The 25,933-nt window shown below is 38.5% G+C and overlaps 1 protein-coding gene across 2 annotated transcripts in view; it reads right to left on the bottom strand.

The window, feature by feature from the left end:
- The window catches only part of map4k5 (mitogen-activated protein kinase kinase kinase kinase 5), a 157,773-nt gene that overhangs the window by 31,205 nt on the left and 100,635 nt on the right, over window positions 1-25,933 (bottom strand). The window contains exons 12-24 of one of the 2 annotated variants that reach the window (XM_078233956.1): window positions 25,337-25,450; window positions 24,562-24,640; window positions 23,744-23,802; window positions 19,601-19,662; window positions 16,084-16,122; window positions 15,115-15,156; window positions 12,804-12,846; window positions 10,613-10,817; window positions 8,300-8,388; window positions 7,496-7,537; window positions 6,139-6,223; window positions 5,949-6,028; window positions 5,683-5,743 (exon numbers count right to left, since the gene is read on the bottom strand). In XM_078233956.1, the coding sequence (XP_078090082.1) occupies window positions 5,683-5,743; window positions 5,949-6,028; window positions 6,139-6,223; window positions 7,496-7,537; window positions 8,300-8,388; window positions 10,613-10,817; window positions 12,804-12,846; window positions 15,115-15,156; window positions 16,084-16,122; window positions 19,601-19,662; window positions 23,744-23,802; window positions 24,562-24,640; window positions 25,337-25,450 (1,000 nt within the window). The remainder of the gene's footprint in view (window positions 1-5,682; window positions 5,744-5,948; window positions 6,029-6,138; window positions 6,224-7,495; window positions 7,538-8,299; window positions 8,389-10,612; window positions 10,818-12,803; window positions 12,847-15,114; window positions 15,157-16,083; window positions 16,123-19,600; window positions 19,663-23,743; window positions 23,803-24,561; window positions 24,641-25,336; window positions 25,451-25,933) is intronic. The other variant, XM_078233958.1, reaches the window with a different exon arrangement.

Here is a 25,933-nt window from a genome sequence, read left to right as displayed (position 1 = left end):
TCAGGAATCCATCTATCCGTGATTTAAACATATTCAACGAGGTAGCCTCCACCACTTCAGTGGGCAGAGAATTCCAGAGATTTACCAGCCTCTGAGAGAAGAAGTTCCTCCTCAACTCTGTCCTAAACTGACCCCCCTTTATTTTGAGGCTGTGCCCTCTAGTTCTAGCTTCCTTTCTAAGTGGAAAGAATCTCTCCACCTCTACCCTATCCAGCCCCTTCATTATCTTATAGGTCTCTATAAGATCCCCCCTCAGCCTTCTAAATTCCAACGAGTACAAACCCAATCTGCTCAGTCTCTCCTCATAATCAACACCCCTCATCTCTGGTATCAACCTGGTGAACCTTCTCTGCAATCCCTCCAAGGCCAATACATCCTTCCGCAAATAAGGGGACCAATACTGCACACAGTATTCCAGCTGCGGCCTCACCAATGCCCTGTACAGATGCAGCAAGACATCTCTGCTTTTATATTCTATCCCCCTTGCGATATAGGCCAACATCCCATTTGCCTTCTTGATCACCTGTTGCACCTGCAGACTGGGTTTTTGCGTCTCATGCACAAGGACCCCCAGGTCCCTTTGCACAGTAGCATGTTGTAATTTTTTTCCATTTAGATAATAATCCAATTTGCTATTATTTCCTCCAAAGTGAATAACCTCGCATTTGTCAACGTTATACTCCATCTGCCAGATCCTCGCCCACTCACTCAGCCTGTCCAAATCTCTCTGCAGACCTTCTACGCCCTCCACACGATTCACTTTTCCACTTATCTTTGTGTCTTCTGCAAACTTTGTTACCCTACACTCAGTCCCCTCCTCCAGACCGTCTATATAAATGGTAAATAGTTGAGGCCCCAGTACCGATCCCTGCAGCACGCCACTAGTTACCATCTGCCAACCAGAAAAGCACCCATTTATTCCGACTCTCTGCTTCCTGTCTAATAGCCAATCCCCAATCCACGCTAACACCCTACCCCCAACTCCGTGTGACCCAATCTTCTTCAGCAACCTTTTGTGAGGCACCTTATCAAACGCCTTTTGGAAATCCAAAAACACCGCATCCACCGGTTCCCCTCCGTCAACCGCACTAGTCACATCTTCATAAAAATCCAACCAGTTCGTCAAGCACGACTTTCCCCTCATGAATCCATGCTGTGTCTGCTTAATCGAACCATTCTTATCCAGATGGCCTGCAATCTCTTCTTTAATGATGGATTCCAGCATTTTCCCAACTACAGACGTTAAGCTAACCGGCCTGTAGCTACCCGCCTTTTGTCTATTTCCTTTTTTAAACAGCGGCGTAACATTAGCCGTTTTCCAATCCACCGGCACTACCCCAGAATCCAACGAATTTTGATAAATAACCACTAACGCATCCACTATTACTTCTGACATTTCTTTCAGTACCCTGGGATACATTCCATCCGGGCCCGGGCACTTGTCCACCTTCAGTCCCGTTAGTCTACCAAGCACTGCCTCCCTGGTAACATTAATTGTATTGAGTACCTCTCCTCCTACCAACCTTCTATCGTTAATATTCAGTAAACTATTTGTGTCTTCCACCGTGAAGACCGACACAAAAAACGTATTTAAAGTTTCAGCCATTTCCTCATTTCCCACTATTAAATCCCCCCTCTCGTCCTCCAAGGGTCCAACATTCACTCTTGCCACTCTATTCCTTTTTATATATTTGTAAAAGCTTTTACTATCATTTTTTATATTTAGAGCTAGCCTAGCTTCATAACCTATCTTTCCTTTCTTTATCGCTTTCTTAGTCGTTCTTTGTTGTTTCTTAAAGTTTTCCCAATCTTCCGATTCTCCACTATTTTTGGCCACTCTGTACGCATCGGACTTTAATTTAATACTCTCCTTAATTTCCTCTGTTATCCACGGCTAGTTATCCCTTTTCTTACAGTCCTTCTTTATCACCGGTATATATTGTTGCTGAGTACTGAAAAGGATCTCCTTAAAAATCCTCCACTGTTCCTCAGCTGTCCTACCTACCAGTCTGCTCTCCCAGTCCACCTTAGCCAATTCAGCCCTCATCCTATCGTACTTCCCTCTGTTCAAACAGAGGACACTGGTATGGGACCCTACTTTCTCCTCTTCCATTTGTATCAGAAATTCGACCATATTGTGATCACTTGACCCAAGAGGGTCCTTCACAAGAACATCCTTAATTCTACCTACCTCGTTACACATTACCAGATCTAAGATAACTCGTTCCCTCGTCCATATATCCATACTTTCTAAAGTATGTTAGAAAAGAGGAAGTGAAACTTCTTGGCTAGTGGGTAATGGATCCAACCTGTTAATTAAAGGCTAGTTAATGGTAATGGAGCATGAAACTGAATGAACATAAAGCTCTTGGGAGCTTTTGAGCTTTCCAGGAAGGTTCAGAGACCTAAATAAAAGACAGCGCTAAAAAATAGAGCTGAGTGAGCAGGTCTGGTAGAATGAGGAGGTTATTGAGGCTTAAATACTAAAGTTGGGTGAATCCCACCTGACAGGTGCTGCTAATGCCAGCAGGATACACTCTGGTTTTCCCACTAGCCTCAGCTCTTTCTTTTGGAGAATTGAGGCCATTATTGATCCCAACCAGATCATACCAAAAACTTGGAGGTGCAGGTTAAGGGTGATACACAACAAACTTTACTACTTAGAAGGGCAAGGACAATGAGCACATTGTCAAGATCCCATCCAAATCTCATACCATTCAGGTTTGGAATTGTATCACTGTTCTTTTATTATTGCTGTACTTGAAACTCCCTACCTAACAGCACTAACATCTAGAGTACCTTCAAAACAATAATTACAGTGACTCAAGGTGGCAGCTCACTACCACCTTCAAGGCAATTAGGGACGGGCACAAAATGCCAGCATTACTAATGCCCATATTTTGGGAGTGAGAAAATGCAAAAACTAACTGCGAACCAAACCTTTGAGGGAATCGTATTTAACACTAAAAGTGGATTTATGCCAAGCAGATGATAGTTTCGGAATAGAGATGCAATTCTGTAATTACATCTTCTAGAAATAAGAGGTTTGTTGCTGAAGCTCTTCTGGTAAGAAGAATAGACCTGCTGACACTGAAACAACATTTGGATGAAGTAAAGTAACATACAGAGATGTCATAATCAAATATACTGACGGCAAGAGGATTTAAATCAAACACCTAGTCAGGTTGCAGATTTTAAAGAGCTTAGGAAGCACGAACAGTGGAAAATAAAAACGTTCTGTCCTGGAAGCATTTGCAACAAAAACAAAAGTTCATAAAACTTAATTGAAAATTGACACAAAAGGTGAAAAAAGATGCAAAAGAAAAACAAAAAAGAAATATTACAGGAATATAGGGAAGTTGAGAGGATAGGAGCATACCACATTAAGTAGTTATTTTGAGATCAAATTTTGGTAAACATAGGATTCCTTTAGAAAAGGACATGAAGCTGTAGATTTGCATTTTAATATTGTACTTTGACACAAGATTTTGTACAAAAGCATGCATAAATACAGTGAAGGCTGAAAATTCTTAAATTGTTTTACCTTCTGCACGCAGTGATCAATGTAATTTGGATACAAAGTGAAGCCATTTATGAGAAAAGGAGAACACAAGAGGTTTGATTAATTTCACACACAAGTGTTTAGACAAACAGCTATTAAAAACAGTAGATGAACAGAAAAGCACAAGGATTATTTCAGTTAAATTGACATTCAGCACAAACAACACATTTTACATGGTCAAGACGACAGAATATAAACTATTCATATTCTAAAATAGTCCAGTTAACATTCTCACCTTCCCCCACCTGTTTAATATGACACACAAAAATCTATAATGGACTAAAATCTCAAAAGGATATTTGATATTAGAATATCACAGAAAATATAAAGTGTATATTTTACCAGTATCCCTGTAAACTGAAACAAATAGCCAGATATTGATTGGAATCATGCTATAATAATCATTCCAATCTAATTTAACCAATGCACTTTTGCCCACCTTTCTATTTCATATATGTACTGCTTGCTTCCTGACCTTTGCCCAGTGCTCCACTATTCTGTAACTGACAGATAGGTAGGCAGTGTGTAAAGGCAAGCTTTCTGAGCATTTCCGATTGCACAGTGTAGGTAATATCACACATGCAACGATCCCAGGTTTGATCCCTGGTCCATGCAGAGTGAATGGATGTCACAAGGCGAAACAGTAGAAAGCATGCAACTGATTTCAGGGTTCCTGGGTTTAAGGGCAGCAATAAGTGAGGGGGAGAAACAAAGCTTCTCATTTCTGTCTAGTGACTCCTCCCAGAAAGTGAACTTCTATCAATGAGGGTTTCACATTAACCATCTATATTTGTTGGAAAATCAATAACTTGTTCCCAATTATTATTCTTTTTTATCTTTTGTCTTAAAGGTGAGTATGGTTCAAATATGTCAACTTTCTGTTTATATACAAGCCTAAAGAAACATGCATATATTCCAAAAAAAGTCAGTAGATAACTATCAGCTTCAGATTTAATTTAGTCCCTCAATTACTCCAGGTAGCAACGTTTCACTGCTGCCCTGAACTAGATATGTGGGGTATTTGCCCCACAATGCATACTGGAGTTCAAAACCAGGCCCTTCGTGCTCTGTATGGATATCCGCTGTTTTACAAGACATACATACACCTACAGAACTACTGATGGGGCAGAGAGAAGAGCTGTATTTTCTTCAAAGAAATGTCTGAAAGAATCAATTACAAGGTCAATCTAAAGGCTTAAACTTTAATGCTTCAAAGTCTTTCCCAGCCTTATGAATAAATTTCAGTATTGCCATGTTTATACTGAAGAAATTGCAAGATAATGTTTTAATCCTCCCACAATATAGCCCCAGAAAAGATTACAATCCAATTCTCTACAAACATTTTCAATATTCTAAGAAAACTAGCACATCAATATATACATCTAAGTTAATGAGAAAGCTCGTGGCATAAAATGGCCAACCGGCCAACTTCATGGACCTATGTGCTATGTCTCAAGAAAGTCTGATGAGATGTTGGATATGGCCATTTTTTTGTGGATCAAGCAAAAACAGGTGTTAGACCCTTTGCATACATCAGTGAAGGGTCTCTGTGCCAGTTTCAGGATTTTTCTGTCAAATGGGACTGTTCTGAGCAAGACCGATGTCAGGTCTGCTCTGCACAGATTGTTCAAACATAGAGTTTAACAAGTGACCACACTAATAAAATGCATAATTTTCAATTTAAAAAAATGCAATTCCTCTGGCTGCACAGCACTCCTGAGAGCTGCTGGCTGCCCACGAGGACAGCCAGTACCATTGGAATTGGATGCAACTGGAACACCGACAATTACAGAAATTAGCTCAGAATACCAGAATGACTCAGACCTCCTGGATGGTATCCAATGACACAGGCACATTAAAACCTATAGATTTAAATATCAATTTTGCACATAACATGCAACATTTTTCCCAACTGGTGATTACACTGGAAATTTAAATCAAAATCTGTCCCATCAGTTAAATTGATCTTTATTTTCATGGGAACATGGACAAATGGAAATAAGTGCATCTACAAATCTTGTTTTCCCATGTGTTGTTTATTGACTTGAAATGACAAATAACATTTCAAAAGTAAAATGTTCATGTTATTATTCTTAAGAGATGACCAAATGGGTACATACCTGATAAAGACATTAAAATATTATTGATAACATACAGCCAAGTACACCTCCTGGGAAAAAGCTGGGAAAATATATTTGTATTAGTATCAACTGTAAATGACTGAAAAGTTATTCAACTAATTTTAAATAAAGGAATTGTATAGTCATTGTCCCTTTCCCCCCCCCCAAAAAAAAAGTAGTCTTAAAGTTCAGTGCTACACTTCTAAGCCCTCTCCCTCCCAAAAAGAGATCAAATGCAATTCATCTATAATACTCAGTATGCTTACTTGTTCCATTGAAGCTTCATGCAGTTCATTCAGATTTAATGTATAAATGCCTTCTTCAGTTCCAAAGATTAAGTACTGGTCTATTTTAAAGGAAAACAAAGCCAAAGTTAATATTTTACGAAAGGAAATACTGCACAACCTTTTGTAAATGGTGTCAGTGTAAAAGCAATTCCTGATTAGTTAGCATTACCCTTTGTCTCAGGGTGTATCCAAGATGTAGCACAATTTATCTTCAAAGGACATCCATCAAAAACCTTTGTAAAGCAAGCTCCCATCTGTATTTGAAGAGTTTCAACATTCAAAAATTTACTAGTTAATATTGCAAAATCGGAAAGAAAACTCGTCAAGTAAAATAAATAAATGCATTTAAGATTAAACATGGTTATGTCTGAAAAGTAACCAGGATAAAACCATTTAGCATTTGAGTGAGATCTATTATCAATAATTAATTGCGTGCTATGGTCATTTTCATTTTTTTTGAAAAAAATCAAAGTCCACAAATAAGCAAAAATTGTTGTTGACAATGGAGACAAGGGTGAGGTGGGGCAGGGGCATTAAAATAGATATGCTAGACCATGGAAATGATTTGCAAAACTTGTTCGAGGAAGGGGAGCCTGGCAACACTCCTGCACATTATCCAATATCTCTACCTGTAAATGTGTGGATGATGACATGATTAGACAGTTCTGATACTTTCGATTCAGCCTATAGTCACTCAGGTTTTCAGCTCAATGGTTGAAGTTATCACAGGGCTGAGGTACTTGACATGAATCATCTCATTCCACAGAAAGGTGGAAAACATTGGGAGAAATTTAATGGTACAATGTGGTAGCCCACTTTCAATTAACTAGTCATTCCCAGCATGAAATCCAGCCTGAACAGATGGGTGCAAAGGTTCTCTGCAGACACAGTGGTTAGCACTGCTGCCTCAGTGCCAGGGACCCGGGTTCTATTCTAGCCTCAGGTCACTGTCTGTGTGGAGTTTGCATGTTCTCCCCGTGTCTGCTTGGGTTTTCTCCCACAGTCCAAAGATGTGCAGGTTAGGTTAATTGGCCATGATAAATAGCCCCTTAAGGTTAGGGGGACTAGCTGGTTAAAAAGATGGGGGTCAAGGGGATAGAGCCTGGGTGGGATTGTGGTCGGTGCAGATTTGATGGGCCAAATGGCCTCCTTCTGCACTGTAGGGATTTTATGAAAATGAGTTAGGACAGCATCATGGGCCACACCACAAACCAAAGCATTATTTGACAATTTTAGTCAAATGGCCATAAGAATTTATGTGGGGGAAAAGAAAAATTAACATTGATGTAAGTGAGGGGTGACCTTGAGATGAAGACAGATTATTCTGGCAGACTAGAATTTGACTCTACAGCTGCTTGAGGCCAACATTGTCATTCCTAGCGATGAAATGCTTTCTCATGATGACTATAACATGCATACAAAAAAAAAAGGACTTTGAATCAACATAACAAATTATGCCATAGCAGAATCATTAACCAATTTACAGAAATATCTTAATTCCACTGAAGTAACCAGGAAGGACTTACATGGACTTTTGGAGTTGGAGGAAGGCCATTGATTGCTGGCTTCTGCAGAAAAATTATTTAACTCTTTTAATGTTCAAAATTGAAATTAAAGTTACACAAGTACAACACAATTCAATAGGCATCAAGATAAACATCGTACACTGTAATCACTTGACTCCAATGTCTGTTATCCAGCAAGACTCTCATTTTATACATGGAAAGTTAAACATATTGTAGCTGGAGATTCCATGTCATCTAGACTCCTGGTTTGTAAGGGGGTTAATAGTACAACAACAAATGTAACAGGTGCCCATCTGATCCAAATATTTGGCAAGAGAGAGGATTTAAAAATATATACTTTTTCTAATACACCATAAAGTACTCTTGCAAGGAGCAAAATGGCATTTTGTGTGCTTCACTTATGCGATGCAGATATGTTTCAACAGCCATAAAAAGCACAACGACTTCTATGAAAACAGCAAAAATTCTTTGTGAAACCTGGGATACATTTCTACTATAAAAAGTCATGTGGAGATGCAGGCGTTGAACTGGGGTGGGCACAGTAATTAGTTTCACAACACCAGGTTAAAGTCCAACAAGTTTATTTGGTATCATGAGCTTTTGGAGTGCTACTCCTTCATCAGGTGAGTCACTGAAGAAGGAGCCGCGCTCCGAAAGCCCGTGATACCAAATAAACCTGTTGGACTTTAACCGGGTGTTGAGAGACTTCTTGCTATAAAAAGTAATAGCCATAATTCAGACTTCTAAGTATTACTGCAAGGAATACATTTATTCTATGATTTTAATAATTAAAAAGCCACATACAGGAAATTCTCTTTTTTCTTTTCTTCGAGGCAGTGCTGGGGGATTGTCAGAACTTTCACCAGTTAGGATTGAAGAGCCTCCTGCAACACCTGAGCATATAGAAAACATTTTACTGCAAGCAACACCAATCTTCCCAAAAACAACTAAAATATAATTTGTGCAGAACCAGCTCCACACGTGAAAGCAGAGTGCCTCCATTCCACATTCTCAGGGCAGTTAATGTACACTGCCATTATAAATATCTGCATATAACTGACAAATAGTGCAAAAACTTATAGCAACAGCTTGAAAATGTTAAAAATACATTTTTCAGATAAGACACACAAGTTGCATCCAAAATTATGTTTTTAAATTATCCTGTTTCTAAAAAAACGAAATTAAGAAACTCCTTTACTCTATTCAAAGTGGGCTACTTGTGACTGATTACAATTCCTACAATCTGGAAACCATTGCCATATGGAAAACCATGAACTGCTGCGCTTAATACCAATGCACAGGCGCTGAAACGACAACCCATGACAAGCCCTACACAGCCCTTGAAGCATAGGCAACACAATCCTATATAGACTGTTCAAATCTTATTCACTGGTTTTGGTTCTGCATCAATTTTGTGGGCGTGGGGGCTTGGAAAGAAAGGGGTTTTGTTTATGCACTGTGGATATCAGCTGATGTTTGTAGTGTAGATAATAGTATCTTTTTAAAATATAATAAATTTCAATTGTGTCCGACAACAGTCTATGGCATGGAGACCATAGCACCATCCATATTCATTTCTTATAAGCCATTTTAAATGCCCAAGTATTTTCAGTTACTCAATTTTTTTTTAAGTACAACATCTCTAGAAATTTCTATTGATGTAAATCCTTCAACAGTTAATGCAGATAATTTTATAAAATATTATAAAATAAGATATTTTATTCAAAATATTCACAGATCCACATGCTTATGGGTTTACACACTCACTGGTTCTCTAAGGATGTGCTGCAAATTAATGAAGGGAAACCAGAATCTCAAGTTCCTTCATGTAGCAACTAATTTTACTCTCCAAACTTGACACAGTGCACAGAACATAAGCAGCTGCTGATCCAATGCGGTGATCAGTGCAGTATTCACATATAGAATCAATACCACACAAATGCAAATGAAAATGCTTCCTTGCATTTTTTTGTGACAACCTAGCAAATGATATACACAATAGTCCTACTGTCCCCCTAGGAGGAAATGCACTAGCCTCCTGTGCACAGTACCATTTAAAGAGTCATATTTTCTTCAGTCGTATGTCAGTGACTGACTTTGGGCAAATGGAACAGTCTCCATTTTAGTACATTCCTTCCAAAAGATGGCATTAATACAGATTTTGAGCAATGCCAGGAATGCTCAGTATGTACGGTTCAAACAATTCAGATAAGTTAAATCTAATTTATGCATGTGTGTGTGAAGAAATGTTATTTAAAAAAATATTTTGTGGTCTACTGTGGTTGTGTGTGAAGCAGGTTTGTAGGGGCTGAGTGTACGTGTCTGTGTGTATGACAAATTTAGTTACGTTGGGGACAGAATTTCTACAAAGTTGAGATCAAAGAATGATGAGGACAATGGGAAAATGAGAGAGAGAAAAAGTATATTTAAAGAGAACGTGGAAGCTGTACTGAGGAGTGGTCATGTAAGACCTTCTGGAGTGTGCTCTGTGCTGGGAGAAGCTTGAAAATAGCAAAGTGAAGCAGATTTCAGCCAGGCAACCCACAAAAGTGTCTGTCTGTATTTTCCAGAAAGCAAGCTGCTGTTTTAAAGTTTTTAGAATGTTCCACAGTAAAGAGAGAGAGCGCAAAACACTCTGGAGCATCTCTTCCCTATAGCAACAGTGGGTGCCTTGTGGTAATGTCACTGGGTTGTTTTTAATAGATTAAATGTCTGTGGGGACTGCTGCCTAAAGAGAGTTTACTTGCGAGTCTAACCAAGAATATTTTTGGGGGAATGTTCTGTAAGACTAATTGAGTTCTGTAAATGCAATCTTGTGTTTAAGTTTTTATTTCTTAATAAATATTTAAATATTGAAAATCTCCAACTGTGTAACTGGAATTTGTGGTTCCTGACTTCAGTACACATTCTTCTCAGAGTAAAATACAAATAGAAAATAGCTTGCCAGGTTTCCCTTAGGGATTTGGTTTACAAAGCCTGCCGGATCATAACATGGGGATTAACAGGAAGTACCTGACTTTGTGTAGTTTTGGAGATTTGAGTTAGAGAAATAAATTATGCAAGCAGTCCTATAGTCTTCAGTATAGTGAACTTTCAATGCACATTTAACTTCATTACCTAGCTCATTAGCTCTGATATCAAGCAATCCAGGACTACTAATGCTACTGGGAAGGGATGTTTCAAGAATCTCCGATTGATACAGTGATGTTGGAGTACTCTGTCTTCTTGGCACGGCTGATGGTCCATTTTCTGTACAAGTTTGCCTCTTGACTGTCTGTGATCTCTCTTCATCCAGAGCTTCAGAAGCACTGTGCAGTCTTGGCTGAAACAGTACAAACTGGTCTCAATAAGGAGAAACAGGTAGCTTTAGGCGGTTCATCTTCTTATTCAAATACATTTTCAAATAGTAAAACTGCAATTAGAATAATCGTTGATCAAGAATGCACAGAAAACTAGTTTTGATTTGAATGAAAAGGCAGCGCTTTCAGTCTTAATGGAGCCATTAAACTCAGATTGGACATGCATTGAAATCAGTGGAAAGGAAAATTGGGTGCAATATATAATGGGCAGCCAAATTAATACCATCTGTTTTACACTGCTGAAGTTGAAAGCTCTGTCCACTGCATCTTTTCAAGAAGTGCAATAATTATTGAAGAATGAAATAAAAATAAACATACGATACACATTCAGTCCTTTGGAACCAAAAGTATAATCAACTAAACCTGATCAGGTTTCCACTTATGCATGTATGCAAGAACTGGGAAGGCAAAACTGTCAATATCAAAGATACCTTAAAAAGAGTTGTTTTTTTAACTTCGGCAGTAATATTGCTTACAGCTCTGTAGTGAAACCTATAAATTTCTAACTCAATTCTGCTGTAAGCAGAGGGCTGATGTCAAATCGTCAGAGAATCATTGAAATTTACAGCACAGGCAGCCATTCTGTCCATTGTGTCTGTCTTTGTTTAAAGACACACTTTTTCATGCTTTCTCTTTGCATTCCTATTTTCCTTTGTAATTTCATCTTAACAGTTTCGATACTCTTCTGTGCTGTATTGAGCTCTTAGTATCTGATCTGATTTATTATTGTCACACGTATTAACATACACAGTGAAAAGTATTGTTTCTTGCACACTATACAAAGCATACCGGTCATAGAGAAGGAAACGAGAGAGTGCAGAATGTAGTGTTACAGTCATAGCTAGGGTGTAGAGAAAGATCAACTTAATGCAAGGCAAGTCCATTCAAAAGTCTGGCAGCAGCTGGGAAGAAGCTGTCGTTGAGTTGGTTGGTACGTGACCTCAGACTTTTGTATCAGACATAGGCTTCCCTTTTTTGCCTTCTCCTACCTGTACACTCCCAAGCACCCAGGGAGCTCTGTGTGTGGGAGTCCCACCAATTTCTCCAGTGGTAACATATTCATTATGAACACTCTATCGCCTCCTTGATTGTTTCCCACTGCTCTGACATGGATTCACCTTCAAGTAGTGTTTCCATGCACTTTTGAAAATCGTTTCTTAGCTTAAAATCTGAAATATTCCATCGGAATGTCAGCAATTGTCAGGAATTCTTTTCTTTTAAAAACTACCAACACTTTATTGGAGGGGGCAATGTCACGTAGGGAAAGGGAGGGAATAAAAATCGACATCTGACTGTCAAAGGATGCTTCCCGTTTGAGGAAGCAAAGAAATATTCGCACTTATATTTCCATTAGTTCACAAACATCTCAAAACCTTTTGTACAATTAATTATTAAGCTGCTCTAAACTATCTGAATAAGTTAGAAACTGAGGCAAGTTCCTGCTGGTGTCACTCCACTACATTTAGCCAGTGAGTCAACAGAGAAGTTTCAGGGTTTCACATAACACTCGGATACTTTTTCCATCTGATTTGGAGATGCTTTATGGTAACTACTATGGCTTGTGATTCATCACAGGATTTATTTCTATGGCTGATAGAGGATAGTAATGGTGATGGCCCTTAAGTTTTTAATATATATATTCAATAAGTTGTACTTTTTGTATGCAAGCTTAACAGCCTGTTGATTTATTTTGACTGTGGCCATGATACATCTGGTTCAATACAGAACTTCAGCAGATTTAAGTTATTATCCTAAAAGGCGCAACTAAATTTGATTTTAAAATTCTCACAATTTCAAGTTCATACATAAAAGTCAGTTTATTGAGGGGTAACATAGCATGATAAATTACCTATTATAGCAGTTATTCACAAATTATCTTACCCATAATCTCCTTTAATATAAATTAACCAGATTTTTAAAAAATGTAATTAGGATGAAGGAGAACTCACCTTTGGTGGAAGAGGAGGTGGAACTATTCGTTTAAGTGTTGACCTGAGAGAAAACATGCAAGTAGTTTAACAAGGTTCAAAAACAATACAATGTCAAAAAGTTACAATGTCAAGATAAAAATCATCAAAAGTTCATACATCAGAAGGATAATCAACAATAGTTCAGTTGCACAAACTTCAGTGAATTAATTTGGAGATGAAAACTGATTGGAACCAGACATTTACATCTCCCCAGCAGGGAGACCACTTGTCTCATTTTTTAAAAATTTGTTTATAGGATATGAACATCACAGGACGGCCAGCATTTATTGTACATCCCTAATTGCCTTTGAGAAAATAGTTGTGAGCCAACTTATTGAACTTCTGCAGACCATATAGTGCAAGTACAGTCTGTTTTTAGGAAAAGTTCCAGGATTGATTCAGCGACAGTGAAAGCATGGCAGGGTATTTCCAAGATGTGGAGGTGCCGGCGTTGGACTGGGGTAAACACAGTAAGAAATCTCACAACGCCAGGTTAAAGTGCAACAGGTTTATTTGGTAGCAAAATCCACTAGCTTTCAAAGCGCTGCTCCTTCGTCAGGTGAGTGGGAGTTCTGTTCACAAACAGGGCATATAAAGACACAAACTCAATTTACAAAATAATGGTTGGAACGTGAGTCTTTACAGGTAATCAGGTCTCAAAGGTACAGACAACGTGAGTGGAGAGTGTTAAGTACAGGTTAAAGAGATGTGTATTGTCTCCAGACAGGACAGTTAGTGAGATTTTGCAAGCCCAGGCAAGTCATGGGGGTTACAGATAGTGTGACATGAACCCAAGATCCCGGTTGAGGCCGTCCTCATGTGTGTGGAACTTGGCTATCAGTCTCTGCTCAGCAACTCTGCGCTGTCGTGAAGGCCGCCTTGGAGAACGTTTACCCAAAGATCAGAGGCCGAATGCCCGTGACCGCTGTTTGTGAACAGAACTCCCACTCACCTGACAAAGGATCAGCATGCGCTCCGAAAGCTAGTGGATTTTGCTACCAAATAAACCTGTTGGACTTTAACCTGGTGTTGTGAGACTTCTTAGGGTATTTCCAAGTCAGGATAGTCTGTCTTGCAGGGGAACTTAGAAGCATAGAATAATCATAGAATCCCTAAAGTGCAGAAGGAGACTATTCGGCTCATCGAGCCTACACAGACAACAATCCCAGCCAGGCCCTATCCCCATAACCCCACATATTTACCCTGCTAGTCCCCCTGACACTAAGGGGCAATTTATCATGGTCAGTCAACCTAACCTGCACATCTTTGGACTGAGAGGGGAAATCAGAGCACACGGAGGAACCCCACGCAGACACAGGGATAACCACCACACAGAGTGTCACCAGAGGCTGGCATTGAACCCAGGTCCGTGGCGCTGAGAGGCAGCTGTGCTGACCACTGTGCCATCAACTTGCAAATGGAGGTGTTCCCATGTGTCTACTGCCCTTGTTCTTCAGCAATGGTGGGCAACCTGTGGGTCATGAGCCATATGCAGCCCACCTGGGTTCGAGTGCAGCCCATGAGACATTTTGCTGACCGTTGCCCCCACACAGGTTTGTTAGATTCCAATCATTTCCATCTGCATAGTATTTTACCTACTGGTACAACAGAAGTGATAGCCACAAAGCAAGGACATGTGTGTCCAATCAAAGCGTAAATATCTTTTGTGTTTTTACCATTTGAAGTTGATAACAGTTCCATTAAGATATGAATGATTCTGCGTTTTCTATAACTAGTTATGAAATATTCAGCAAGTATTAAACGAAATTCAATCATATTCGCGGGATCATAATTAGTGAACATGCCTGACTTCAACCTTGTGGCCCACTGAGATGATGGGAGGTCACTAATGTGGCCCACTCACTAGCCCAGGTTGTTCAACACTCTTCTAGAGGTCATGGTTTTGAAAGGTGCTCTATTGTTTATAATGCATCATTTTGCAAAAGCATCAGAAACTATTCTGTGCAATTTTTCATTACCATCCTACAGTAGATAAGCTGACATCAAGAAAAGTGGCACGACACAGGTGTCACAAAATGCTGATAAAGTTTTCCACAACATTCATAACCTGGTTATGGAAAAGCATGATTTGCAGCCATTTTTGAAGATCTGCCAAAATATTGCAACCACTAACATGAAGCCTTCATAACAGGGTTTGCCATTCTCAAATTTATAATAAATAATTTAAGCAACTTCATTGAACTCGTTTTATGAGATATATTGGTATTAATATTTTGCTATTCATTATAATTTGTTTAAAGTTAAGAATCTACAAAACAAGACGACTTACAGCTCATCTTCAAAGTCCTCTTCCAAATGTGCTATGTGGCCCCTAAAAGTGTATCGGCATACATTAGTTTGCAAATAATTAGTTTAAAGAACAGATGCTTTGAAGTTACTAAAGCATGCACGCACTGTCACAAAATTCACATACAACGTGTGAAAAATCAAAATATAAATATGTCGAATAATTGACTCAAAATATGGTGTCTATTGGAAATTAAAATCTGCATACATACTTCATCTAAATTGTTTGGAATGATTTCACAGTGAATAAACACAGGGTGCAAGCTTCTCAGATGATGACACTGCATCCTTCTTTCCTCTCCCCAACACCTAAATTTGGAATTCAGTTGTAGATTTGTTGGATGACGCCTAACATCCTAGATTTTAATTACACCCTAATATACAGTTCCACAGAATCTAGCTGCTAATTAAGAAACTGAAAATGTCAGCCCATTTTTGGTAATTTTTACCCCCTCCTTCCGTCATTTATGAAAAAGTTGATAGATAGGCTGTTCCTAAAACTTGACAATGGGATTTATTAATCAAGATCACAAGTAAAAGATTGAGACCACGAATGTGCATTCCAGCACTCAGTATAACTTTTGCTGCCGTTTCCAGTATTTTCAGTGACAATTTTCTTACTAGATGTGGAGAGAATAGAAGGAATACACCATATGGCTATTACCACCGTACAATAGTTAGATTTCATTTAAAAAGTTGAAAAAAATATTTATTTGGTACGGATCACATCTATCTTGATGATGGTTCTAGATTGATGATTTTGGGTAGATTACTTGGAAGCAGGAGAATAAAAACCATTGCAGTCAACATACAGCCAATTGACACGAACTCTTATTCAAAAGAGAAAATGTTCACTTGACCCACCCTCTACAACTACCACTGTACCTACCACAAAACATATGCATTACAATAGATGGAGGCATGGCAACTACTGATTAAGCTATCGAGTTACCGTTGTTGCAATTCTTCCTCAACACATTTAAGAAGGCTCCTTTGGAATCAGAACAGAAAAGAGGGAAAGAATTTGTAGAGTAGGATGCACAAGATGTGCTTCATGCCTAGGAGCTGTAAGAAACAGATTGCCATGCTTGGAATTTAACTGTATACTACAGCTGTTGGTACATTAAAGCAATAAGAAGCATTAAAAGATTATTTTTACCTCAGTTGATTTCCTCTACTTTTAACATATAACATAAGGTTACAATATTAAGCATATTAGAAGCACTCTTTCACATACTCAAATGTTTTAAAATGACCAATTACAACAGTTCATTACATTATCAACATGACTCAGTTATCTAGCCAGGAAACAATAGGTACCAAGGAATGCTGTCTGGTGTGTCCAAAGATTACTGTAATGATTCCTTACTGTAATTAATCTCAACGCTAACAATTCAAGTTCACAGAAGATACCCAAATTGGGGGAGATCTTGAATCTGATAAGTCACCCAGGAATATACAGAACAAGCTGAACAAAATGCATAAGTGACTGGAACAGTGGCAGAGGAGTGTTAATAAGGACAAGCATAATGATCCATCACATAGGAAGAAAAAAATAATGGATGTGTACTCTATAAATGGTGTTGAACATCTAAGAGAAGTTGAGAGACTCAATGGTAGACTCGAGGGTCCAACTATCCTAGCATACCAAGCAACCAAAACAATAAATATACTGAACAATATATCAAAAAATTAAGTTGGAGCAAGCCCGATTTAAACTGTATAGTGCTCCAATCAGATCACATGTTGAGCATCATATTTGGTTCTGTATCTGACAATAGAGCAACCAGAGTATTATAGTCCCTGCACCAACAACTTCCTGCTACAATAGCACAGTAATGATTCACTGCTGCACTGTCAGAAGTGCCACGTTTTGGATGAGTTTAACTGAGGCCTCACCTGCTCTCAGATAGGCATAAAAGATGCCACTTTGAAGAGGAGCAGGGGGTACTCTCCATTTTCCTACGCATTCCTCAAAACAGCAATAAAACAGATTATCTGGTCTTTACCTTACTGCTGTTTGATAGGTTTTGCATGTGAAAAATGGCTGCTGCATTTCATTGCATATAATGAGAATTGATTGTCTAATGCATTGGAAAGTCCAGAGCAATTCAAAGATATATAAAAGCAGATTTTTTTCGTCTTTAATCTTGCATCCTGCTCGTTACCCCTGGAATGTCTCCATATTCACTCTCTCAAGGTTAAGATGTTTCAGCTGCATGCCTTTGGCATCATCATCTGAGATGTTGCATGAATGCATACAGCACGTGGCAAATCTAGAAGAACTTCAAATTTAGCAAAAGGACATGTGAGGTACAAGTTCACAAATAGCAAGAAACAAATTTAAGACTAGTCTAAGGAAGCTTTCCCTCATACAAGGATCAATCACTAATGGAGGTCAACTGGCTTAGCATAGACCAGGGTTGAAACACATGGCATTCCTCATCCCTTTCTTAGAGCAAATGTGAATTTCAGATCGATTGTGGGAAACGATTTCCTTATCCTTTCTGAGCAACACAGTTTCACGTATTGACTGCTGTCTTGACCTAAGTAAATTAAATTTATTGGAAGGTTAACTCTTCTTTACAATATTATTGTATTTTGTGCAAACTGGAGGAGAAGACAAATTTCTTTATAGTCAACTCATCAAGGATATCTGGAGAGGAAGGCAGTCAACTTGACTGTTGGTAGAGTCAGGCTAATTTTATTTTGCTACATGCAAACGCTCCAAAATAGCATTTGAAAAATAAACTTAGCAAGAAAATGAACTTCAGAGAAAGAAAATTGGAAGTAACAGGAAGAAAATTTCACAATGTCCTCCGTTACTTCAGGAACTTCAGTTAAGATAACTTGGAGAAGTTGGGACAGTTTTTCTTGGAGAAGGGAAGGCTAAGAGGAGATTTGAAAGATGTATCTAAAATCAGGTGGAGGGGTCAAGACAGTAGATTAGGGAGAAACTATTGCACTTGTGAAAAGATCAACAACAAGAGGTTATAGATTTAAAGTAATTGGCAAAAGAAGCAAAAAAGATAACATGAGAAAAAGAAAATTCATGCAGTGAGTGGTTGTCTGGAATGCACTGCCTAAGTGTATTTAAGGAAGGTTCAATCAAAGCATCCGAAAGGGAATTAAGCCATAATCTACAAAATAATAATGTGCAGGGTTACAGGGAGAAGGTGGGGGAATGGCACTAGGAGAGCCAGCACAGACGTGATTGGTGGAATGGTCTCTTTGTGCTGCAACAAATTCTGAGATTCAACATCTCAAAATTAATATTCATCTGAAAAGCTTATTTTGGCAGATACGATTTGTTACAGCAAATTAACTTGCATCAAGTGCAAGTTCATGACTTAGTTCCTGGAATTGATGCTTAGATTCTGTCTGAAGGCAAAAAAGTCTTCAATGTCACCAAATTGGCAAGTCATGAAGATCATTTAACAGTGTAAAATACATGTTCAAGAAGACATTTGAAACTTTTGTGAACTTATCCACCCTTTGCTTTTTAAGTAGGTGCATCAGTTCTCACCATATTCTGTTGTCAGGTAATTATCTGACTTGGAAATAAACCTGATCAGTTTTAGCCTCCATTAAACAGTCATACTATTAGCACTGTCTTTCAAAACAGATTTGAGAGCAAAATGTTCTCTAGTGTGCTATACTGTATTTAGGGGATAATTGTTAATCTTGTGGCATGCAATCCTACTCATGGCACGCTATCCCATTTACGGCACAGTGATTGCAAGTTTTGATTTGTAGGAACCAGATCTGCTTACAGAAGCCATTGTTCCATAGTGAAGGCAACTTAAAAGCACTGGAATGAAACTGCAAAAGTGATTCCATAATAAATCAATAAAACATTGAGTAACTAGTCTACCTGTAATCAAATGCTATTGAGAAGCATCCTTGGTCAGTTTAATTTAGTTGATAACAGCTTCATGCTGATCATGAAAGACCAATAATAAACATACAAATAATTTTTTAGCTTTGCTCATGGATTGTATCATACAAATAGCATGTTTCATGTTTCAACATGCATGCTTATATGCAACCATGTTAAAAGTCATCTGCCACACAGTTTATCTTCAGCAATTTTAAAAATAAAAATGTTGTATAATATGATGCTCTGGAACAGATCACTGTAGAGTTCTCTTGCATAGTTTTTCACATCAGCATTCCCTCAGCATTGTGTCTGGTCTCTGCCCATTACCCAAGTAATTTGCCATAGTCCACAAAAGGACCAGAGGCATCTCTCTCTATTAGAGACTCAATTGGTTATATCTCGATTTAGGGGCATCACTGCATAGGTAAGTAGTATAATGTAAAATGCTCATTGCTTGCAAAATTATGGTGACAAATGGCATTAAAATGTTCAAACAACATGGAAATGTGTAATACTATGAATATTATCCATCTTTTCAAAATAAGGATGTTTGAAGCATCCACATATTTGTCATTTACTCATTACTTACTTGTTTCCTCCATCTGAAAATGGGCTCCATGAAGAATCAAATACCGTTTCTTTGGTTACCTCCTATACAATATATTGAACAGAATTTTCTTAAAACATATTTTTATGCAGCATTAGCAATTCAAAAGGTTTTGTTTTACTCTATTTTATACAAATTATGTCTTGCACATTTGACTCATGAAACAAATCCAAATCTTGTTGAAAGGAGTTGCCTTGTCTAATATATAGCAACAGAAGGTACAATTATGAACCAAAAATAAAGTTCCACAGGACCTAGTTAAACAATGAAGTACCAGTAATTGGCTTCCATGCTTAATTAATCAATTAAAAATAATTTAAACAATTTTGTCAAACTCAAGTTGATGAATACAAACAAAGAACAGTACAGCACAGGAAACAGGCCCTTCGGCCCTCCAAGCCTGTGCCGCTCCATGGTCCAACTAGACCAATCGTTTGTATCCCTCCATTCCCAGGCTGCTCATGTGACTATCCAGCTAAGTCTTAAACGATGTCAGCGTGCCTGCCTCCACCACCCTACTTGGCAGCGCATTCCAGGCCCCCACCACCCTCTGTGTAAAAAACATCCCTCTAATATCTGAGTTATACTTCGCCCCTCTCACCTTGAGCCCGTGACCCCTCGTGAACGTCACTTCTGATCTGGGAAAAAGCTTCCCACCGTTCACCCTATCTATCCCCTTCATAATCTTGTATACCTCTATTAGATCTCCCCTCATTCTCCGTCTTTCCAGGGAGAACAGCCCCAGTTTACCCAATCTCTCCTCATAGCTAAGACCCTCCATACCAGGCAACATCCTGGTAAACCTTCTCTGCACTCTCTCTAACGCCTCCACGTCCTTCTGGTAAGTGCGGCGACCAGATCTGGACGCAGTACTCCAAATGTGGCCTAACCAGCGTTCAATACAGCTGCATCATCAGACTCCAGCTTTTATACTCTATACCCCGTCCTATAAAGGCAAGCATACCATATGCCTTCTTCACCACCTTCTCCACCTGTGTTGCCACCTTCAAGGATTTGTGGACTTGCACACCTAGGTCCCTCTGTGTTTCTATACTCCTGATGACTCTGACATTTATTGTATAACTCCTCCCTACATTATTTCTTCCAAAATGCATCACTTCGCATTTATCCAGATTAAACTCTATCTGCCACCTTTCCGCCCAATTTTCCAGCCTATCTATATCCTGCTGTATTGCCCAACAATGCTCTTCGCTATCCGCAAGTCCAGCCATCTTCGTGTCATCCGCAAACTTGCTGATTACACCAGTTACACCTTCTTCCAAATCATTTATATATATCACAAATAGCAGAGGTCCCAGTACAGAGCCCTGCGGAACACCACTGGTCACAGACCTCCAGCCGGAAAAAGACCCTTCGACCACTACCCTCTGTCTCCTATGGCCAAGCCAGTTCTCCCCCATCTAGCCACTTCTCCTTGTATCCCATGAGCCTTAACCTTCTTAACCAACCTGCCATGTGGGACTTTGTCAAATGCCTTACTGAAATCCATATAGACGACATCCGCGGCCCTTCCTTCATCAACCGTTTTTGTCACTTCCTCAAAAAACTCCACCAAATTTGTAAGGCACGACCTTCCTCTTACAAAACCATGCTGTCTGTCACTAATGAGATTGTTCCGTTCTAAATGCACATACATCCTGTCTCTAAGAATCCTCTCCAACAACTTCCCTATCACGGACGTCAAGCTCACTGGCCTATAATTTCCTGGGTTGTACATCATGTTGTACATCGACTGTTTTATGGAAACCAAGGTAATACATTCTCTAATCACTATGGTGAACTGGTTCTTTCCTGTCCAAACAAGGTATAAAAAAGCTCCATTTGGGGATTCTTAAAAAGGCCACATCTATGCTTTGAAATGCTAATGCCCTGAAGGGCAAGGACAGTAAATCAAACTGTTTAATAGTTTACAGCCATTAATATAGGAGGCAATTCTTTTGTAAAAAAAATATCTAAATGTGGCTTTAGTGGTCATTAGAGATTTTGAGTCTTTTACGCTTGAAAAGTCCTCAAGATTGAGGTTTGCAGACTTGTTTGAATAGATTATCCTGTCAACTTGAATTCAGATATTTGATACTATGAAACGCAACAGTAAGATATCATAGTAATGAAGGTTTGTTCGTGATTTTAAAGCAAAGCCCAAATTTGAAATAGGTATACAAGATAAACCACTTTTGTCTGGCTCACTTCAATGTACAGGTGTAGAGAGGCATCTTTAAATGCTTTCAGAAAAAGGCTGAACTGATGTTAAGATTCAAGAGCAAGACAGGTAAAGAAAGAACCTTTTCAAAAGCTACAAATCAAGAGAATAGATTTCAGTCAGAAATTTAACAGTTGTAACTTGTTAATAAGTCATGGAAATATACAGCATCAGTTAAATAATATAAAGGTCAAAATCTGAACAGTCAAGAGCAAAAGATTATTTTGAAGGAGTTACAGAAACTGTAAGCTAATGTAAAAGCTAGCATATTGAGACTACACTGCAGAGAAGGTTCAATTTTGATTTGGCAGGGTGACCACTCCAAGAGCACAGATTGTAGGATTACTAGTCATTACCTTGTTCTACAAACTGAAACGGCCTATATGCAATTTAAACCCCAAAATAGAATCCTGAACAGTTACATTAAACAGAAAATAATGTGGACTAAACAACTATAATAATCAACTGCCCCAAAGTAAAACCAGCTAAAAGCCAAACTGCTGCAAGTGCAAAATCAAAATTACTTTTTGTGACAATGACCTTAAGGTTATCTTTCCACGGGTTAGAAAATTGTGCTATTAATATAGCACAGCTCCTCATTCCTTGGCCTGTGATAAACCAAGAGTTAAATAATTTTTATCCAATGCTGCACTTTTTGTTTCCCAATTTTTTTGGATTGGTTTAACATGGGGCAATTCAAGAACCAAATATTAACGCCTACATGCAAACACGGCTTTGAAGTATTTCTTACATCAGGTACAGCATTTTATCAAGCTTTTCAGTTTCTCTTTGCTATTAATTGATATCTGCTTTTTATGACCCTACAAAATTTCCAATTTTGGTTGGGGCTTAGGTCATAGAATCATAATTGTTCTTATAATAAACTTTCTTTCAAGTGGTCGCCCACTAGGTAAAACTGTAACGAATAACCAGTATATGCAGGTAATTAGCACCATACATCTAAAATCTAATTAACCCATTTTCATTAACACTTTGTTTGGTGCTTTCTCTTCTCCATACCCCACCATCCATTGATTTTTCTTTCCCTTTGTTTCTATAACCCAGGGATTTTTATTGTAATAGGAAATTTCCACCAGCATCATGGGTCATGCCACTATAATATTCTCCAGCTGCAAAATGTCCCAAGCTGGGATTTACCAGCACAGAACAAAAAAAGACTGAATTCCTTCAGGAGCGCATCTACCAAATGTAAAACGACCATGTCTAATCCAAAGACTAGAAAAGAATCTTGCCTGAACCACAGCTAACTGTGGGATACATTATGAGATCCCCTGTTGTTAAGAGAAGATCAAGTGAGATAAAAGCATTTGAGAACTAGCTCCTACTCGAGAGATTCATGCTCCAACACTGCACAACCAATCAACGGGATAAATGTGGGGTCTATGGGTGAGGGCGAGGGCATGGGTAAGATGCTCTGGCAGATAAATGATAGTTAAGGGATCATATGCTGAATGCATTGAGCCAACTTGGATTTAGCAAAGAGGCAAGTTGAATCTGATTTGATTGAACGGAGTTCCTGGAGGACATCCAGGATTTGATAGATGAGGGTGAGGCGGTAAATTCTCCCTATCTGGATTCAGAAAAATCTCTGACACGGACTCACGTAAAAGACTGATTTGGTGGGTGCTTGCCCGTAGGGCAGATTTTAAAATATTAGCCTGGAATAATGTATGGCTTATAAAGTAAAAGGTGGTGATATAAAAAGAGGATAAAATTTTAAATCTTTCATAATGTCTGGAATTTCCTTTGTATACATGATTCTTTTTCACTATTAAAGATAAAAACGGCAAATCTTGTTTATGTTCTTAGAGTAATTTGGGAATAATTTGCAAGAGGTTAAATTGAATCTCTGACTAGCTAAAGATGAAGACGTTCAGACTTACCATTTCACAGTGAGCCTCCGTTTCTTTTCTTAATGGAGGTTCAAACTGAATTTTGTCAACTGCAAAATAATTACTACAGTTAACTCCATAAAAATTGCATTGAAAACCAAATACATGAAAAGCTTTGTCTTAAAAAACTGTGCTCAATATTAGGAGCACGAGTACAGAAAAAAAGTACTTTTTCCGTTAACTGCATTGCCTCACAATCGGCAGTGTAAACTTGCAGAGAATGGACAGAGTGTAAAGCTTCCTGCTATGACAATGTATATTAACTCCCAACTGTACCAAATTGAATCAAAGCACCACCACCCACCAAACCCTCCTCCCATCTCCACTTTTTTCTTACCATATTCATTGTCTAAGGCTGAAAATGCAAATCTGATCAGGTAGGCAGACTTATGCTTTGCATTCAAGTCTACCAGAAATCAGGTGAATTACCCAAATGGACTTGAGGAAATTATCACTGACATTTATTGCATGTCAAAATATGATAGGAAGGTAAAAAAGTAAAGCTAGTTAACACCAGGCAGCAACAAATTTTAGCCACATCCTGATAACTCCAGATCCAATTTCAATGCACCTATTTCTATTTGAGCTGTGCCCAATTAGTATTTTTTCACAAATTGAGTTGTCTTTTTGTTCAACGCACAAAGTATAGTAAAAATGACAATGTCAAGAGATTTCAGTTACTGAATTAAGTTCCTCTTGAAAACATTGCTTCAGAGTATATCAAAATTGTCTGTTGATACTACAAAAATAGTTCACAGCCTATACATCAATTATTATCCAAGCAATGGGCATATAAAACTAAGACTTACAGTTGATCTCTGACCGCGTCCTTTCTGCTCTTGAGTTCCTGTTATTGGAGCGAATGGTATGAGGAACGGCAGAGAGGGGCTACAAAATAGGGGAGAGAACATTACAATAGAAAAATGTCATCTTCTGTACATATTATTTCTCAAGAGGCTAGAGAAAGCACAATGCCAACAAGGTGCTCTTAGCCCATTACACTGGTTAGGCAAAAACAATCAGAAGTCACTGATCAGTTACCTCCTTTAATAAACCCTTCACATTTGTTACAACAAAGCACCAATTGAATGCTGCTTTACTGGTTTGTAACCTATGGTCTTGAGGTCTTCATTTAACTGGCAGTAAAATATGGCTCATTTATCTAGTAAATGGCGACTGAACAGCCAAAATGTCCTTACAGGGTTCCGGCATGAAGCCCACCCTCATTTTGGCTTTAGTTAACTGCACTGGGTTTGTCATCTACATTTGGCTTGACATCACACTGTCTTTTACAATATTGTCCTTCCTTGGATTTCACTTCTGGTACAGTACCCTTGATATATATTAACAAATGTATCAGGGAAATATAAAAGGTCCTACTTTTTCATTTAATCTAATAATAGACCTGTTCAGTTTTTCCAATATTTTGTTTTTATTTCAGATTTCTAGCATGCACAGCATTTTGCTTCGAAAATAATAATTGCATTTGGACTTCTTTAATTTGAAGTGCTTGGATTAAGACCAAGCAAAGCATACAACGGTGAAGTTTTAAAAACAAATAATCAAAACTATGGTATTTCATACCTCAAGGTCATCATCATCTGTCTCACTGAAATGATGATTTTCAGGATTATTGACTTTGTCCAACAACTCTAATGCCAATGATCTGGACAGTACTGACTGTGTTAAAAATGAATGCTGAAGAAGCAAAAAAAAAGTTATAAACTCTCAAACCTGGATATTTAGTGAAGCTTGGTGTACATATAAACAATGCATTTTATCAAATGCCTCTGTTGATTTTAGATTTACCGAATACAAGACCCAACTAAGATTTAAAATGTTTTGCCAAATTGTAAATACTGCAAAGAATATCCATTACAAGTTTAAGTCTCCTTGAATATCCTTTCAGCTACAGTAATGCTGCACATTCTTGTACGTATTTTGAATGACTTCTGTTTGGAACCATGCTTGAAATATCCAATATTTAATTTTACAATAGTGTAACCCAACAACTACTGAATGTATACAGTGGGTGGGTTTTTTTGTCTCCCTGCAGCATCTTTTTCGCAGCCAGAGTTGGCCAGTGGTAGGATCTTCAGTCCCGCCGCTCTGTCAATACGATTTCCTATTGACTCCATCCCATCCCACCAGGAAACCTGCAGTGAGGGTGCACTGTTGGCA

The sequence above is a fragment of the Mustelus asterias genome, chromosome 18, assembly GCF_964213995.1.
Source record: "Mustelus asterias chromosome 18, sMusAst1.hap1.1, whole genome shotgun sequence".
Taxonomy (NCBI): domain Eukaryota; kingdom Metazoa; phylum Chordata; class Chondrichthyes; order Carcharhiniformes; family Triakidae; genus Mustelus; species Mustelus asterias.
Note: the sequence above shows the minus strand (reverse complement) of the source record. Positions and strands in the feature narration are given on the sequence as shown.